This window comes from Lytechinus pictus, chromosome 15 (assembly GCF_037042905.1).
Source record: "Lytechinus pictus isolate F3 Inbred chromosome 15, Lp3.0, whole genome shotgun sequence".
Lineage (NCBI taxonomy): Eukaryota > Metazoa > Echinodermata > Echinoidea > Temnopleuroida > Toxopneustidae > Lytechinus > Lytechinus pictus.
The window spans coordinates 17,310,494-17,331,016 of NC_087259.1; the positions used below are offsets into that span (position 1 = coordinate 17,310,494).

Here is a 20,523-nt window from a genome sequence, read left to right on the forward strand (position 1 = left end):
AATTCAAGGTAGAAGTCGGCAAAGTAGGTGAATTACAGGTGAATATCGATGGGTCTCTAAGATTACTATCACTATAAACTGCAGCATTACTAATTATTGCAAATCTGTGTTTGAATTGCGAAGCGAGATAAATTTGAGGAAAAACTTATGAAAGCAACAGGAGTGACATGGATCTTGGATTTCTGCAAGACATGTCATTATGCATATCGATTTGTGAGTTAGCTCACTATCAAGTAAATTGCATCACTGCTAATTACTGCAAATCCTCTTTTGGATTGCAGAACACGAAAAAGAGTTAAAAATTCCTGGAAGAGTACCGGAACATGTGTATTAACATGGAGTGTAATACGATCTTGTGTTTCAACGAGACAGAGCATTATGCGTATCGACGGGTGAGTTAGATCACAATTCACTACCAAGTAAATTGCAGCACTGTCTATTGCAATTCCTTCTTTGGATTGCAGAGCATAATCATGAGGAAAAAACAATCATGAAAGGAACAGTACACAAATATACCAAGTGACATGAAGTCTTATGATCTTGTGTTGCAACAAGACGGGGCGTTATGCGTATCGAAGGGTGAGTTAGATCACTATCACCATTACTCATTTTTGTAAATCTGTTTCTGGATTGCAGAGCACGATAAAGAGAAAAACTCCAGATAAAAAGCAACAGCACCCAAACATAACAAGTAATAAGAAGTCTGTGTTAGGATCTTGTATTTCAGCATTCCTTTTTGGATTTGTATAAATCTAGGTATAATTGTGGGAAATTGGGGAGAATAGTCTTCAACCATCTACAGAAGGCCGTCTAAACTCATTGAGTGTAAATAAGGTCACTCTCTTATTAAACATTGTAACTTGGAACTTTGTAAAGTTTTGAAGAACCTGAATAAGTAATCATCTGTACATACTATATGTACATAATTGTCTCTTGAGTTATTATTTCAACAAGGTTGCTTCATCACATTTGGTGGCAGCGGTGGGATGTTTTTCCCAAGTCACAATGGTATACAAGAAGCTGAGACATTATTTCTGCTCTGTGTGAATCTAGAGATATTGACTGATCCGGTCGCCGCCGAGCATTACTAATTATTGCAAATCCGTGTTTGGATTGCGAAGCGAGATAAATTTGAGGAAAACTTATGAAAGCAACAGGAGTGACATGGATCTTGTATTTCTGCAAGACATATCATTATGCATATCGATTTGTGAGTTAGCTCACTATCAAGTAAATTGCATCACTGCTAATTACTGCAAATCCTCTTTTGGATTGCAGAGCACGAAAAAGAGTAAAAATTCCTGGAAGAGTACCGGAACATATGTATTAACATGGAGTGTAATACGATCTTGTGTTTCAACAAGACAGTGCATTATGTGTATCAACGGGTGAGTTAGATCACAATCACTACCAAGTAAATTGCAGCACTGTCTATTGCAATTCCTTCTTTGGATTGCAGAGCATAATCATGAGGAAAAACAATCATGAAAAGAACAGTACACAAATATACCAAGTGACATGAAGTCTTGTGATCTTGTGTTGCAACAAGACGGGGCGTTATGCGTATCGACGGGTGAGTTAGATCACAATCACTACCAAGTAAATTGCAGCACTGTCTATTGCAATTCCTTCTTTGGATTGCAGAGCATAATCATGAGGAAAAAACAATCATGAAAGAAACAGTACACAAATATACCAAGTGACATGAAGTCTTATGATCTTGTGTTGCAACAAGACGGGGCGTTATGCGTATCGACGGGTGAGTTAGATCACTATCACCATTAATCATTTTTGTAAATCTGTTTCTGGATTGCAGAGCACGATAAAGAGAAAAAATTCCAGATAAAAAGCAACAGCACCTAAACATAACAAGTAATAAGAAGTCTGTGTTAGGATCTTGTATTTCAGCATTCCTTTTTGGATTTGCATAAATCTAGGTATAATTGTGGGAAATTGGGGAATAGTCTTCAACCATCTACAGAAGGCCGTCCAAACTCATTGAGTGTAAATAAGGTCACTCTCTTATTAAACATTGTAACTTGGAACTTTGTGAAGTTTTGAAGAACCTGAATAAATAATCATTTGTACATACTATATGTACATGATTGTCTCTTGAGTTATTATTTCGACAAGGTTGCTTCATCATATTTGGTGGCAGCGGTGGGATGTTTTTCCCAAGTCACAATGATATACAAGAAGCTGAGACATTATTTCTGCGCTGTGTGAATCTAGAGATATTGACTGATCCGGTCGCCGCCGAGCATTACTAATTATTGCAAATCCGTGTTTGGATTGCGAAGCGAGATAAATTTGAGGAAAAACTTATGAAAGCAACAGGAGTGACATGGATCTTGAATTTCTGCAAGACATATCATTATGCATATCGATTTGTGAGTTAGCTCACTATCAAGTAAATTGCATCACTGCTAATTACTGCAAATCCTCTTTTGGATTGCAGAGCACGAAAAAGAGTAAAAATTCCTGGAAGAGTACCGGAACATATGTATTAACATGGAGTGTAATACGATCTTGTGTTTCAACGAGACAGTGCATTATGTGTATCAACGGGTGAGTTAGATCACAATCACTACCAAGTAAATTGCAGCACTGTCTATTGCAATTCCTTCTTTGGATTGCAGAGCATAATCATGAGGAAAAAACAATCATGAAAGGAACAGTACACAAATATACCAAGTGACATGAAGTCTTATGATCTTGTGTTGCAACAAGACGGGGCGTTATGCGTATCGACGGGTGAGTTAGATCACTATCACCATTACTCATTTTTGTAAATCTGTTTCTGGATTGCAGAGCACGATAAAGAGAAAAAACTCCAGATAAAAAGCGACAGTACCCAAACATAACAAGTAATAAGAAGTCTACTAGTTAGGATCTTGTATTTCAGCATTCCTTTTTGGATTTGTATAAATCTAGGTATAATTGTGGGAAATTGGGGGAGAATAGTCTTCAACCATCTACAGAAGGCCGTCCAAACTCATTGAGTGTAAATAAGGTCACTCTCTTATTAAACATTGTAACTTGGAACTTTGTGAAGTTTTGAAGAACCTGAATAAATAATCATTTGTACATACTATATGTACATGATTGTCTCTTGAGTTATTAGTTCAACAAGGTTGCTTCATCACATTTGGTGGCAGCGGTGGGATGGTTTTTCCCAAGTCACAATGATATACAAGAAGCTGAGACATTATTTCTGTGCTATGTGAGTCCAGAGATATTGCCTGATCCGGTCGTCGCCGAGTGGCTCCCCGTGCAAGACATATCATTGTTTAAGTTTTTATAGAGAGCACTGGTTAGAATTCAAGGTAGAAGTCGGCAAAGTAGGTGAATTACAGGTGAATATCGATGGGTCTCTAAGATTACTATCACTATAAACTGCAGCATTACTAATTATTGCAAATCTGTGTTTGAATTGCGAAGCGAGATAAATTTGAGGAAAAACTTATGAAAGCAACAGGAGTGACATGGATCTTGGATTTCTGCAAGACATGTCATTATGCATATCGATTTGTGAGTTAGCTCACTATCAAGTAAATTGCATCACTGCTAATTACTGCAAATCCTCTTTTGGATTGCAGAACACGAAAAAGAGTTAAAAATTCCTGGAAGAGTACCGGAACATGTGTATTAACATGGAGTGTAATACGATCTTGTGTTTCAACGAGACAGAGCATTATGCGTATCGACGGGTGAGTTAGATCACAATTCACTACCAAGTAAATTGCAGCACTGTCTATTGCAATTCCTTCTTTGGATTGCAGAGCATAATCATGAGGAAAAAACAATCATGAAAGGAACAGTACACAAATATACCAAGTGACATGAAGTCTTATGATCTTGTGTTGCAACAAGACGGGGCGTTATGCGTATCGAAGGGTGAGTTAGATCACTATCACCATTACTCATTTTTGTAAATCTGTTTCTGGATTGCAGAGCACGATAAAGAGAAAAAACTCCAGATAAAAATCAACAGCACCCAAACATAACAAGTAATAAGAAGTTTGTGTTAGGATCTTGTATTTCAGCATTCCTTTTTGGATTTGTATAAATCTAGGTATAATTGTGGGAAATTGGGGAGAATAGTCTTCAACCATCTACAGAAGGCCGTCTAAACTCATTGAGTGTAAATAAGGTCACTCTCTTATTAAACATTGTAACTTGGAACTTTGTAAAGTTTTGAAGAACCTGAATAAGTAATCATCTGTACATACTATATGTACATAATTGTCTCTTGAGTTATTATTTCAACAAGGTTGCTTCATCACATTTGGTGGCAGCGGTGGGATGTTTTTCCCAAGTCACAATGGTATACAAGAAGCTGAGACATTATTTCTGCTCTGTGTGAATCTAGAGATATTGACTGATCCGGTCGCCGCCGAGCATTACTAATTATTGCAAATCCGTGTTTGGATTGCGAAGCGAGATAAATTTGAGGAAAACTTATGAAAGCAACAGGAGTGACATGGATCTTGTATTTCTGCAAGACATATCATTATGCATATCGATTTGTGAGTTAGCTCACTATCAAGTAAATTGCATCACTGCTAATTACTGCAAATCCTCTTTTGGATTGCAGAGCACGAAAAAGAGTAAAAATTCCTGGAAGAGTACCGGAACATATGTATTAACATGGAGTGTAATACGATCTTGTGTTTCAACGAGACAGTGCATTATGTGTATCAACGGGTGAGTTAGATCACAATCACTACCAAGTAAATTGCAGCACTGTCTATTGCAATTCCTTCTTTGGATTGCAGAGCATAATCATGAGGAAAAAACAATCATGAAAAGAACAGTACACAAATATACCAAGTGACATGAAGTCTTATGATCTTGTGTTGCAACAAGACGGGGCGTTATGCGTATCGACGGGTGAGTTAGATCACAATCACTACCAAGTAAATTGCAGCACTGTCTATTGCAATTCCTTCTTTGGATTGCAGAGCATAATCATGAGGAAAAAACAATCATGAAAGGAACAGTACACAAATATACCAAGTGACATGAAGTCTTATGATCTTGTGTTGCAACAAGACGGGGCGTTATGCGTATCGACGGGTGAGTTAGATCACTATCACCATTAATCATTTTTGTAAATCTGTTTCTGGATTGCAGAGCACGATAAAGAGAAAAAATTCCAGATAAAAAGCAACAGCACCTAAACATAACAAGTAATAAGAAGTCTGTGTTAGGATCTTGTATTTCAGCATTCCTTTTTGGATTTGTATAAATCTAGGTATAATTGTGGGAAATTGGGGAATAGTCTTCAACCATCTACAGAAGGCCGTCCAAACTCATTGAGTGTAAATAAGGTCACTCTCTTATTAAACATTGTAACTTGGAACTTTGTGAAGTTTTGAAGAACCTGAATAAATAATCATTTGTACATACTATATGTACATGATTGTCTCTTGAGTTATTATTTCGACAAGGTTGCTTCATCATATTTGGTGGCAGCGGTGGGATGTTTTTCCCAAGTCACAATGATATACAAGAAGCTGAGACATTATTTCTGCGCTGTGTGAATCTAGAGATATTGACTGATCCGGTCGCCGCCGAGCATTACTAATTATTGCAAATCCGTGTTTGGATTGCGAAGCGAGATAAATTTGAGGAAAAACTTATGAAAGCAACAGGAGTGACATGGATCTTGAATTTCTGCAAGACATATCATTATGCATATCGATTTGTGAGTTAGCTCACTATCAAGTAAATTGCATCACTGCTAATTACTGCAAATCCTCTTTTGGATTGCAGAGCACGAAAAAGAGTAAAAATTCCTGGAAGAGTACCGGAACATATGTATTAACATGGACTGTAATACGATCTTGCGTTTCAACGAGACAGTGCATTATGTGTATCAACGGGTGAGTTAGATCACAATCACTACCAAGTAAATTGCAGCACTGTCTATTGCAATTCCTTCTTTGGATTGCAGAGCATAATCATGAGGAAAAAACAATCATGAAAAGAACAGTACACAAATATACCAAGTGACATGAAGTCTTATGATCTTGTGTTGCAACAAGACGGGGCGTTATGCGTATCGACGGGTGAGTTAGATCACTATCACCATTACTCATTTTTGTAAATCTGTTTCTGGATTGCAGAGCACGATAAAGAGAAAAAACTCCAGATAAAAAACAATAGTACCCAAACAAAACAAGTAATAAGAAGTCTACTAGTTAGGATCTTGTATTTCAGCATTCCTTTTTGTATTTGTATAAATCTAGGTATAATTGTGGGAAATTGGGGGAGAATAGTCAGTTTTCAATCATCGACAGAACGCGATCCTAACTAATTGTGTACATAAGGTCACTCTCTTATTAAACATTGTAACTTGGAACTTTGCAAAGTTTTGAAGAACCTGAATAAATACTCATTGTTCCCCTTGGCAGGATATACTACAGGGGTTAAGTCAAGAACTTTAATTAATATATTTTTTGTGGTGATGTACATACATGTCCAACATAATATTCCCCCTTTTGGTGAACTCTGCGGACATCCCAATACTCTCTCAGATAAAGTCAACAATTGAACTTTCTAAGGAGAGGGAAGAGTACCTATGGAAAGAGATCCACCCATTCTTAGATAAGGACAAGGCAGATCACTTGGCACCTTGGCCTTGCTCATTGTGGGAGGAAATGGAAATGGAAAGAAGAAAGTCAATGAATCGTTTGAAAAAAAAGTGTAACTTGATTTGTATTATTTGCTGAGCCATCAGAAGGATGTCAGAGTAATTTGGAAGGTGTGCTGTTATATAAGAAGTGTGAGACAATTCTAAAGGCAGACGCCAAGGAGAGAATATCGTGTTTTACATCCACTTTAGTAAGGTTTGAACAGCAGAGGGTGATTGTCATTTCTTTGACTTTCGCTGCAACTGCTGCCTATAGACTAATAGTCTATCATATCTAGCAGCAAAAAAAAATACATGGGGGCTCATCGAAAAGTTAAATGACACTCTATTGAACAATATCTCAATGATGTTTTGAGCCACACGGCAACGGGGCTGGGATGAGAAGTTGGCAATTGCGGTATTTGCCTACTGTAGTGCTCACAAGACTCCACAAGAGAGACTTCAAACATGCTGATGTTGGGGCAATAGATTCATCTTCCGATTGACCTAACAACAGAGGCACTGAGGAGTCTGAGGATTTGGAGTCAGACTTTGAGTCGGAACTAGAGGAGGGCATGGACTTGCCAGAGGAGGTCAAATTAGGAAAACCTATCATTGACCTATCATTGAGCCCACGAGGATCTTGGCAGGAAACCTTGTCAGGGTGGCGGAACATAGTTCTGCTTACGTTTTCTGGGGGGGCAAGGTCCACCTACGAGCAGAAGTCACGGACATACCAAATGGTGGTAGTAAAGGCAGTTGAGTCGCCCCCAAAGCCACGTACACCTGGACTAACCATGTACATGGGGGCAAGGGTAGGGTCCGGCAATGTCAGTGGAAGATGTGGAGCGTGGGTTAATCGGGAATCTAAAAACCATCACAGAAAAGACCACGCGTCGGGTGTTTTCGGGAAGGAGAACTGGTATCAGAACAAGAGGTGACAAGGGAGTTAACAGTTGATATGATCGCGGGAACGACCAAGGCCGACACCGCTTGAGCACGGATCTCATCAGTAAGAACTTTGCCACTTTTCAGAACTTTAGTTATATGCCAAAAATCAGTATATCTTTCATGAGGAACATTCCGTCTAGTTGCTTTTTGTATTCCAATTTATGCTTTGATGTATAATGTATATTTTACTCACTGTATGTCTTCCTTGCCTATCTTCTAACCTTTCCTATATCCTTCTCATCTTGACATTTTCCTGCTCTCACTACAACTCTCCTCGCTTTTCTATGTATTTCTGTATATAGACTATCTGTTTTGTTTTGTGAGGACAGTGCTTGCTTAAGGTTATATTCGATATTACTTATTATGCAGTTGAAAAGATCAGTATCTACTTTTTATACTTGCCTTGTTTATAAACTTTAATACCTCATGTTTGGACATGAAGCTCAGAATGTTTTTTTTTTAGGAAAGGTCTCAAAAATGTCTTTAAACTCATTCAAGTGTGAGAAGAACAGTGCTTTCTTTATGTGCTATGCCAACATATATATCAGTATATTTTTAACAATGTTTTTATATAGTTTCTTTTCTTGTTTTATTTAGAAAAGATGTTTTACTCATGAAAAGTGAGATGAGTGTTACAAGGATACATTTTTATCCTTTTTAGTTTTTACACATGGTCCGAGGACAGCCCAGACTTGGGGAGGGGCTGCATAGCGTAACGAGTTGTATAACTTGTATATATATATATTTCATGTATATTTTGTATATATTTTTGATGTGAGAACTTTGAGAAGTACGTCAGTTCACTAGGAGCTGTGATGACGTGCGGTTGTGAATAGTTAGCTCCGATTATTAAAGTAAGACTTATACTGTACACAAGATCTCTCCATTACGTTTTCTTTAAGGTGAGTGCTAGTGCTTGATTCTGCATGCATTTCAGAGAGATATGAGAGGAAGAGAGGTGTATCACGTTGCACAATAGATTTTTGTGGGAGAATCTGCCCCCAAAGAGGTATACAAGTGAAGAAAAGTGTGGACTGGGACTCCTCAACGCTACCCCGACAGAGCCCAGTTACGCCACAGTACCATTGGCTACGATTTGAAACTACTTTGGCCTTTACTCCAAAATAAAGGCTTGCAATCATCCAAAGTTGTTATGTTGATAATTTTTCAGTTAATTTGAACCTCAAATAAAAAGATACTTTTCATTCACATTTTCAAAAAGTTAATGACAACCTTGAATGGGTCTGTTAAGCTCACAGGATTTTCCACCTCTTGCAATGTCAGAGGAATCTATCACTTGTAACACAAAGCTTAGCAATGATCGTTGAACATTTGTCTAAGATTGATTGCATAGACAATTGTAAAAATCAAGCGTACGATTAATTGCTAACCTTTGTGTTACGAGACCCAGGTTAATCTAGAGACTCACAAGGCAAGAATTCAATATCACTTCTTCCAAGTCAGTATGGTACATGCATTATCACACAACTATTAAAACATGTAAAAGTCTCTTAGAAATTCATAGGAAATTAGGAGATGGGGGAGAGATGAAGTACAATTTCTGTTTTAGTCTTATTTCCAAAAGCCTGCATGGTGTATGGAAGATCTCCATGTTATAATTGTATATGGGTTATGATGTTTGATTGCTAACTTGGATTTCAAAAGTAGTTGTCTGGTATTTCTTTTTGAATTGTAAAATGTTTAAAATCTCTTTAAAAAAGAGGAGAGTTGAGAAGGCACATATTGAAACTTGGGTCATCTATTGTACCTGTTGCATAATATGCTGTATAGGCCATTCACAATGAAGTAAATAAATGAGAATGCGATGTGGGATAGGTATAATTAATGAACTTTAAAAGAAAACGCTGGCATCAAGTAGGATGTATAACTCGTTCTAGTCCATTCACAATGTAGTAATACATTATATTGCAATGTGGGAATAGGTATAATTAATGAACTTTAAAAGAAAACGCTGGCATCAAGTTGGATGTATAACTCATACTAGTCCATTCACAATGCAGTAATACATGAGAAGGTTAATTAATGAACTTTAAAAGAAAACGCTGTCATCAAGTTGGATGTATAACTCATACTAGTCCATTTACGATGCAGTAATGAGATTGTGATGTCGGAATAGGGTTAATCAATGACCTTTAAAAGAAAATGCTGCCATCAAGTTGGATGTAAAATTCATACTAGTCCATTTACAATGCAGTAATGAGATTGTGATGTCGGAATAGGGTTAATCAATGAACTTTCAAAGAAAATGCTGCCATCAAGTTGGATGTAAAATTCATACTAGTCCATTCACAGTGCAGTTAATACATGAGAATGTGAAGTCGGAATAGGGTTTATTAATGAACTTTAAAAGAAAACGCTGCCATCAAGTTGGATGTAAAATTCATACAAGTCCATTCACAATGCAGTAAATACATGAGAATGTGAAGTCGGAATAGGGTTCATTAATGAACTTAAAAAAAGAAACGCTGGCATCAAGTTGGATGTATAACTCATACTACTCCATTCACAATGTTGTAATACATGATATTGCAATGTGGATATAGCGTTAATTGATGAACTTATAAAAACAGAAAGCTGGCATCAAGTTGGATGTTGTTAGGAGGACTGTCAGTGGCATTAGATACAAGAATAACCTACTAGCTGCAAGGCCAATGTCATCTGCTGCTGATGGTCTCTTTCAGATTCTGGAATGTCCTTTCTTTTAATGATGTCCTGATGGAGTGGAAGAACTCAAAGTAGTGGTGGCAATTGTGACTGTGAGTGAACAAAGGAAGGAACAATAGAATGACAGAAAAACATGTCATTGATCAATATAAACAAAAAATCTTGAATGGAAACTATACACAGACAGAAAAAACAAGTGGAACGCCTCTGGCTGTCTCGCCTGCATTACACGATTTAATTTAGCAGCAGTGCTAACTTCGAAAACTACTATGAAATAATCATTCACAAAAACACCATTTATATAATGACATAATACCACGTTCATTGACCATAGATGACATTTGAACGGTGACTTAAGACTTGTCAACTACACCCATGTCCACATTTCATTCACTCTATCCATAAACTTTCAAAGTTATGATGGCAATTCAACAATTACCCCAACATGGCCTACTTTTATTGACCTTAACTGACCTTTGACCTTGGTTTTGTGACCTGAAACTCACAGGGGATGTTCAGTGATACTTGATTACTCTTATATCCCAAGTTTTATGAATAGATCCATAAACTTCAGAGTTAGGATCATAATTTAACAAAGACCCCCAACATGGTCAAAATTCATTGACCTTAAATGACCATTGACCATGGTCATGTGACCTGAAACTCAGGAAGGATGTTTACTAATACTTGATTAACCTTATGTCCAAGTTTCATGAACTAGATCCATAAATTTTCAAAGTTATGATAGTAATTTCAAAAATACCCCCAACTTGACCAAAGTTCATTGACCCTAAATGACCTTTGACCTTGGTCATGTGACCTGATACTGGTGCAGGATGTTCACTAATACTTGATTAACCTTATGCCCAAGTTTCATGAACTAGGTCCATATACTTTTTAAGTTATGATGTCATTTCAAAAACTTAACCTTAGGTTAAGATTTGATGTTGACGCCGCCGCCGCCGCCGTCGGAAAAGCGGTGCCTGTAGTCTCGCTCTGCTATGCAGGCGAGACAAAAATCTTGAATGGAAACTATACACAGGCAGAAAAAAAAAACATAATAAATTCTTCTACTTCAAAACGGCAATGCAATCATTTCAGGCCATTAATATGTATACATGCTTTACCACGGGTAGGCTCTCCAATATATTTTTAAAAATAATGGAAAGTTTGATCGCGAAATTGATAAATTAGTGGTCTCACGGCCCAGCGACCAGAAGCGGCCATGAAATAAAGCCGTTTGTATGTTACGCATGAGTTTATGCACGACTAGTGACATTTTCTTATGTTGAGATACCTTTATCCCTAAAAAAGTATGAAAGTCATGCTTTGTTAAAGTAAGCATACAATCAGTAATTCAAAACGATTGTTAGTGAAGGTATCCATTTGCGTTTAATCAAGTGCGTACATTAAGCTTCTATTGATATTTAATGCACGCTTTGGCGTCAGTATGCCAAATGATGCTTGTTGATTAATGAGTCCACCGTTTATTCAATTCATTACAAATATTGCAAATGGTATACTCAGTACTCACGTCATGAGTAACACTCTCGCTAATAGTTCGTTGACATTGAGAAGATGGTTGATATAAGCCTTGGTGTGGTGCGTACAACAGTAGCAGTCGCAGCCTGGAAAAACTGGGCTAAAATCTTCAGCAAACCTACACAAATGTTAAAAAACAGCATTACTTGCCTCTGAGCAATTCAATCAATTCATTAATTTCCACTTCAAGATAATAAAAAATTAAATGAAAGTATGACAACCAAATGATTTATGCACACATGGGATGTCTTTCATTCAATCAATTAATAAAGACAAATGGACAAATGCTACATGTAAATTTTAATGACAACTTCACCTTCAGCCAATTTCATGTCACAATTTTCCAGGAGGACAAGTTAGATCTTTCCTTTGGATGGACAGCATTATTTTTCTCTGACTTCATTATCATCATCATCATCGTCATCGTCATCATCGTCGTCGTCATCATCGTCCTCGTCGTCATCATCATCATCATCAACATCATCATCATCATCATCACCATCATCATCGTCATCATCATCATCACCATCATCATCATCATCAATATCATCATCATCATCATATCATCAACACCATCATCGTCGTCATCATCATCATCATCAGTCAAATTCTTGAATAGATTATTACCTTGAATCTGAAAGATCCAGCTCAAATCTTGGATCAATTTGACCATTCTCTTCTTGACCCTCACCAGATGTATTGACCTGTTGACCATTACCAGTGACCGTTACCTGTTGAGTTTGGTTTGAGTCAATAGATTCTGCATCTACTATAGCTGGAGAATCTGGTAGTCCATGTAAAGGAAACACTAGAGCACAACCTCTCTGTGTAACTTTGTAAGGATATCTGGCAAATGTATGTGGTTAAGGTCTCAATGGTAAACTAAAGCAAGCTTGGTTGACTGAGGGGGTGTTGCAACACACTTGCAATCAACTCGGTGGATTATTATGGTACACCATCTATTGGTTGCAGCGAACGGACCAAATTTCCGGGGTCGGCATTGCGCACAGGCGCAGGCAGGTACTGCAACTGTGATGCTTCCAAAATGAAAACCATATGGCGAGAATTCACCAGAAACGATCCAAATTTCGCAAAGAAATATACAAGCAAATTTCTCTCCCACCTCCTGGACCCTAGTAAACAGCATATCCGGTCAAGCCACGCTGAATAATCGCATGCATGCATGCAGTTTAGTACTAGCATGCGCAACAGATGTCGACTTTTTCCCATGAGGCAATGCAAATTTCGGCCTGTCCGCTGCAACTCTGATAGATGGTGCACCGTATTGTAAATCCACCAAATTTCGAATCAATTTAGGTCCCAAAATCAAATCAATTATTGATGCAATTCACTGTAAGTTTACAATTGGATTTAATACTGGTATGCTTCTGGCAACGGAAAGTATAAGTTGATTTGCTAGATTTAAATTCATCAATCAGTTGCAGATTTACAAATAAGATTTGTATTCAAACAAACAGGTTTCCTGTGATACTCATATAAAAGTGTTATTACAAACAAAATGTGTGTGTGTCCATGTACAGATATTTGCTGACCGGGGAGCCATTTCATTTAAATATTTCTAAATAATATATGATTTTATGCATGATTTTACGCATGACTTTCAATTCAAATTTGACCAGTTAAAAATGTGCCAACCAACCATAATTTTCATAATATTTTGTAACATATAAAGCAACTAATGTTGATGAAAATTGACTAATAGTGCAGTGGAACATAGTCCATAAGGAGAGGACTCTCATGCCTCAGCAATCTTCAAGCTCCATGTATCAAAATACATCTAGGAGAACTTTGATATCATATCTTGAAAAAAAAGGAAAGAAAAATATGGACCAACAGACCCTAAAGTTTTCCTCCATTTTAGCAAAAACCCATTTTTTTACGCCTATCTATGTAAGGATACGAAGAATCAAAGATATCTATCCCTGCCTCCACTGCTTCTAGAACATCACATGGATTGCTGATACCAGGTAGGAGTCTAGGTTTGCTTTCTGGTAGCTCTTTCTGTATCGTAGAGAAAACAATCCTCACTATCAGAATTAATGTTTCACAATATATAATTTATTATCGTTATTTTTTCTCTCACCCTCCCCACTTTTGTCTCTGGGAGTGGGGCAAAAATTAAATCTCATTTGAAATGAGGAGAGCCTAATATTGAGTATACAATAAATTACAATGACTCTTATGGTAATTTTTTTTCATAAAAGTTGAATCAAGAGAGATGAAGCCTAGTACTTGATGCAAGTGTGAACTGAAATTTCTGTAGAGTCTTGTTCAATGTTCAATTATGACATCAGTCACCCAATGAATTTGCAGAAAAACATCCACTTCCATGAACTATCTATAAGTCATATTCCTGATATGATTGCACTGCAGGCTTTGCTAACCTTAGAAAATATCTTGAAGACATCATGGTCCATGATTTACAACAACTACTAGTTTGTGATTTAAATCAACTGCTGGGGTCCCGAAGAGATTTCAAACTTACGACTTCCGTAAGTGCCAAGAAACTCCAGACCATTACTGCAAAATAACCTCTGATTCATGTTTTTAATAAAAGCCATTTTCTATGATTGCTAAGTATCGGTATTCCAATGGTTTGTCAATAAAATGAAATGAAATGGTGATGTCTCTCCAGGACACACAAAAATACTTACCAGGACAGCTTGAATGATTTCACTCTTGGTACTAGTGTCCATCTCTTGATCAATGACACCATCAACCACAAAACCAGCTACCGGTCTCAGAGCAGTTTCCTTTGCTGACCGCTGCCTCTCTGCCACTATCTGCCCACCCTCGATGACCCCTAGGAGGTCCGATTGACGTAGTATCTGGGGGAAAAAGTCAGAAGCACAATACAATAGGGATCAGAGGTCCGTTTCATGAAACTTTTTATAATAACAGATATAAGCTTCTGAAATCTTTCAATCTGATTGGCAAATCGAAAATTGTTACATAAGTTCTGCATTTGTTATTATGAAAAGACTTTAAGGAACATGACCCTCAATTGGTATAATCATTCCAAGGCTGTTTGCATTTGCTGGTTGTTTATCATCAGACTTCAAATATTGTAAGTAAAACATTTTACTGTTAACTTGAGGTTTGATTTGATTTCCACATTTCAATAACAAAAGTACACATTTATAATCATTTCAGAAAATAGCCTTAACAAGTGGAGTGCCTCTGGCAGTCTCGCCTGCATTACGCGATTCAATATAGCAGCAGTGCTGACTTTGATAACATGATTATTCACAAAAAACACCATTCATATATAATACTTTGTTCATTGACCCTAAATGACATTTGACCTTGATCAAGTGACCTAAGACTTGTGCAAGATGAGCAATGATACTTGATAACCCTATGTCCACATTTCATTAACTATATCCATAAACTTTCAAAGTTATGATGGCAATTCAACAATTACCCCCAACATGGCCCAAGTTTATTGACCTTAAATGACCTTTGACCTTGGTCATGTGACCTGAAATTCGCACAGGATGTTCAGTGATACTTGATTACTCTTACATCCAAGTTGTATGAACTAGTTCCAAAACTTTCAAAGTTACGCTGGTAATTCAACAAGTACCCCCAACATGGCCAAAGTTCATTGACCCTTAATTACCTTTGACCTTGGTCATGTGACCTAAAACTCAGGCAGGGTGTTCAGTAATACTTCATTACCCTAATCTCCAAGTTTCATGAACTAGGTCCATATAATTTTTAAGTTACAGTGTCATTTCAAAAACTTAACCTTAGGTTAAAGATTTCAATGTTGACGCCGCTGCAGTCAGAAATGCGGTGCCTATAGTCTCCCTCTGCTATGCAGACGAGACAATAAAAACGGACATACTGAAACTTTTCGGCATGCACTCATAGGAGTAAAATTGCATGAATGCACAGAATGCTAGAATGAAACAACTTTTCCTACTGATCCAAATGTAACTTCTACATACAGTTCTTGCTAATGCCCTCCCTGAGATGTATTAATATCATTATTACTATATGCACCTATTACTATTACAAATTATAGCACACCTCAGATTTTTGTTGTGCCTCAAGACAAGTATCAAAAGAGGGCGAGAGTTCAGTCACAACTTTTCCTTGCTATTTTGTAAACAAGGCAAAAGCAATTTTTGTGTCTCGCCCACTTATGAAAACGACCAGACATATCGTGATTTGCCAGGGCACGCAAGAGAATTATATCAAAACTTCATTGTGAAATGACTGGGATGGAATAACACTTGTCAAAAGAGCCTTGCACGTAAACTTTAATGTTGACCTGAAAATGACCTTTGACCTTACCATGTGACCTCCGACTGCAGCATAACATGCAGGTCTCCCAAGTCCATCTACCATCCAAGTTTGGTTGAAAAGCGACTTACGGATGCGGAGTTAGGTGTCATAAGAGAGTCTTGCATGTAAACTTTAAACGTTGACCTGAAAATGACCTTTGACCTAACCATGTGACCTCCGACTGCAGCATAACATGCATGTCCCCTAAGTCTATCTAACACCCAAGTTTATTTGAAAAGTGACTTATGGTTGGGGAGTTAGGCGTCATAAGAGAGTTTTGCATGTAAACTTTAATGTTGACCTGAAAATGACCTTTGACCTTACCAAGTGACCTCCGACTGCAGCATAACATGCAGGTCCCGCAAGTCCATCTACCATCCAAGTTTGGTTAAAATATGACTTACGGTTGCGGAGTTAGGTGTCATAAGAGAGTCTTGGATGTAAACTTTAACGTTGACCTGAAAATGACCTTTGACCTTAGGCGGGACGTCAATATCCGGGAGGGGTGTGCAAACGCGTTTGCACGCCCTCATTACTTTTCATGCACGGGCTTGCACGCCACGAAGTTAATGAGGTTGAATTTGCATATCAATAGAGCACCCCTGCGATCATCGCGGAGCGACATAACGAGCCCGTGCAGTCGCGTTCTGGCACTTCTATTGTTCCCGGGCATTGGGCTGGCAAGCCAAGAGGAATTTATTGGCGCGTGTAGAGAAGTTCCTTACATCAATTGTTTGCCGTGAAATGTTGTGAGGGTGCAACTACTAGTATAATGAGTGACGATGTGTGCCGTAATTAATTGGTTGGAAGGCGTGACAAGTATTCAAAGGGACAAGAACCTAGACGCAAAAATTTTGCTCCGGCGAATCGCTTATTCATGCTTATACCTTGGTCACATTTGCTAAACGGCGGCCGTACGGCGAATCGATAACAGCCGTTTTAACATTTTATGTACGAGCTACATAATGTGGTTTGTATAAAAATGAATAAAACGGCTGTATTCGACTCGCCGTACGGCCGCCCTAGAGCAAATGTGACCAAGGCATTAGTACCTGATGATGTGAGCTTCCAAAAATATGTATATAATTCCCGTAAATTCCTGACAAAGATGGAAAGGGAAATAAATTTTGTTTTGGCTACCAGCGGAAGTAAAATGCGATCCGTCAAAGCATTCGATCAATCGCGGCGACCGCGCACAACGTCTACAGGCGCTGGACCCACTGAATCAGCTTGCAGATCGAGCTCTGTTCGCTCCTGAAGATGTGATTACAACCATGCCTAATAATTCCAAAAGCGCTGACAAATACGGCCGCATTGTCACTGGTACGTGATTCCTCCGAATTAGTCCTCAGAAAAGTTTAGTCACGACTCCGTATCGTTCTTGCTGTATACCCGCACGCTTAATATCAGTTTTATAGATACCATGTGCGCGCAAGCATACACAATACAAGGTACTTGAGGCAGAGCTTTGCCGCTATGAAACAAAATTCTCTTTACGCTACGTATATATATAGCTCCAATAACTCTAGCTTTCGCAGTAGCGTACGCAGGATTTTTGAAAGGTAGAGTTCGAGTTGAATGAAAATTTGACAGAGGTTTTCGCCCCCCCCCCCCCCCATTAGGTCTTTTCATAACAAAACAAAAAAATTACAAGCAATTTTTTTATCTAAGTGGAGGGGGGGGGGGTGAACTCCTGCAACATTCCCTGACCGTACCGCGGTCATTTTTGCTCTATGACGGCCGTACGGCGAGTAAAAATCAACCGTTTTTAACATTTTTGTGTGTAATAGCTACAAACACGTGGTCTGAATAAAAAAGGATAAAACAGGTGTTTCCGACTCACCGTACGGCCGCCGTAGAGCAAATATGACCGAGGCATTAGGAACGCAAAATCATGAGGATGGAAACTTGGATAAAGCAATGTTCATTATTCAATATTTGTTATGACTTCTCTTAATATCATGAAATGGCTGAGCAAATTAATTGTATATTTCTTAAAATAACTCAAAATGATGAAGAAACGAGTATTGATTTGAAATTATGAAATGATGAAGATTGACTTGCATTTTAACATTACAAATTTTTATTTTGCTTCTCAAATGGGGGGCATGGACCGACTGTGCCCCCCCTGCGTCCTCCAATGCTCATCATGGGTACTAGCATTCGTATTTATGCATACAACTTATTGAAATCCTCATCCATTCCCATTTCCCAGTCATGTTCAGTTCTCAATCTCCTTTGTTATTCGTTCTTATTCTCAAGACCCCAATGCACTTGAGTTACTTCGTTTTAGGAAAGATAACTCTTATCTTCCCTTTGAAGCTTTTGAAGTGAATGCCCCGGAGCGACTTGAATGGGTTCTATTAACTACACCTTCTCGCACGTGTTGCGAACAAAGAAGGTGTGAAAAAAAATTAACAACTAACAATAGGAAGAATCCGTTTCAACTGAAGTTACGCAACGATCTCTGATAATCTCTAATTGTGCTTTCTTGACCCCAATGAATCCTCCCAAACCACATTGTCCATACAATCACGGAACTACTACAAGTAGTCAGCGTTTGTGAAAACGGAATGATGATCGAGGATGATATAATGGTGATGGTAATAATGATGTTGGTGTTAATGAAGAAGGATAAGGAGGATGAGGATGAAAGCGGTGGTAATAATGATAATTTTTTTTTGTTTTTAAATTTATAAACATAATGATGTGTGAACAAAAAAACAAGACATTATGATCGTGATGATGATATCGAAAAGAAAGGTAATGATGGCTGATTATGATAATGGTGATGATTATGATTGTAATCCCAACGATGATGGCAATGGCAAGAATGGTGATAATAATTATAATGTTGATATAATGATGATGGTATAATGATCGTAATTGATCACGAGAATATTTATTACGACAAGATTGGTGATCATGGTAGCAATAATAGTGATGATCAGAGGATAATATTTTGCTGTGGGGGACAATAATGATGCACCCTATGAACAAAGGATATATCCTCTGCTCCGCCGCCCGCGGTGATGATTAATGTTTTATGATGATGACGGTGATAATGACAGTGATGAAGGTGCTGAGATTAATTATGATAATAATCCTAGTTTTGATGATTACAATGATTATGATTATGATTATGGCGATTGTGATGGAACGACAGTGGGGGAAGGGGCATGTTTGTCGAGATTGAATTTCATTTGAAAATTAAAGGTAGGTCCTAGACTGAACAGTTTCATGAGTGTTTCTCACCAAGGCGAACTTCTACTTCAAGCTAATTACGGAGCTGCAACTCTCTTCAGTTGGTTCGAGATTCGACCCATGAACCTCATATACAGAGAACGAATGATCAATAACCAGGTAACATAATTGTATACGATGTCAATTAAGGACAATTTTTTCTCCTTATGTCTATTTATCGTATGGTTGACATCACAATGAGGCAAAATTTGATTGCATGGTGACTTCTTAAAAAAATCCTAAGTTTGGGATTTTTAAGGGGTATTAAGGTAACACTTATGCTGGATTTTCCCCAACAAATATGATTTTTGAAACTTGTAAGAATGATGGTTGAGTGAACAGGAATTTTAAATTTAGTGTAGCCTATTCATCTTGTAGACTTAAGCAGTGTGTTTTGTGAGTCGGAGTAATGTGATGGTACCTGTTACAAGCGAGATATGGTAAGACTTGGTTGAAAGGGCATTCATCATCTTTTGTCATTTTACAAATAAAATTCTTATGTATCTCCACCTCCCCCCTCAATTTTCCAGACCCCTCTCACTTCCTGGATGGTAGCCTCCCGGGGGTAGCCTATTCAAAACTTATTTGCCACTGAAGTGACCGGTGGCTGATAGTCATTTTTTTTCTTTCTTTTTATTGAATGATTACCAAGAAATTGACTTGATTATAATTTATGAAATACTTTATTGAAAAACTGAATGTTTGAATGATTACATTGCCCATTGAAATAGTTGATTTATTGATAAATTGTTGATAGGAAAAAGTTGATGCCCCAATTATCATTATAATTAAATTAACATTCTGCTCTGGACTTCACGCGTACATGACAATAAAAATCAGTCACTCAACAGAAGGGGAGTGCGAGAGAGAGGGAGGGGGGCTAAAATGTTATGTTGACCCTTTTTCCATCAACCTACTTATCCCACTTACGTCCAATCTCACCCCCTATTTTCCTGACTCCAATGAACACATTGCTGAGAGCCACATGATAATGTTGAAATGTTGCCCAAGATGTGGAATTTTTGTTCAATTTAATAATTCATGAAACTTGCTTAAACATTCCTAACTGGTTGATCAATAATTTATCACAACGCCCATAACATTGCAAGTTCCAAAGCCAAATAATTTGCCCCTCAAAAACTGACAAAAAA

At 37.8% G+C, this 20,523-nt stretch overlaps 1 protein-coding gene across 3 annotated transcripts in view; it reads right to left on the reverse strand.

Annotated features, from left to right (window-relative positions):
• LOC129277834 (queuine tRNA-ribosyltransferase accessory subunit 2-like) overlaps positions 1–20,523 on the reverse strand; it is a 102,046-nt gene that overhangs the window by 71,585 nt on the left and 9,938 nt on the right. The window contains exons 4-9 of one of the 3 annotated variants that reach the window (XR_010295833.1): positions 14,491–14,664; positions 13,737–13,837; positions 12,443–12,661; positions 11,808–11,933; positions 9,740–10,363; positions 5,872–9,438 (exon numbers count right to left, since the gene is read on the reverse strand). Coding sequence is in view for 2 of the 3 variants with exons in the window: in XM_064110259.1 (XP_063966329.1) it covers positions 10,264–10,363; positions 11,808–11,933; positions 12,443–12,661; positions 13,737–13,837; positions 14,491–14,664 (720 nt within the window). In the remaining variant the exon portion in view is untranslated. Of the gene's footprint in view, positions 1–5,871; positions 10,364–11,807; positions 11,934–12,442; positions 12,662–13,736; positions 13,838–14,490; positions 14,665–20,523 lie in introns of those variants that run through there. The other 2 variants (XM_064110259.1, XM_054914011.2) reach the window with 2 other exon arrangements.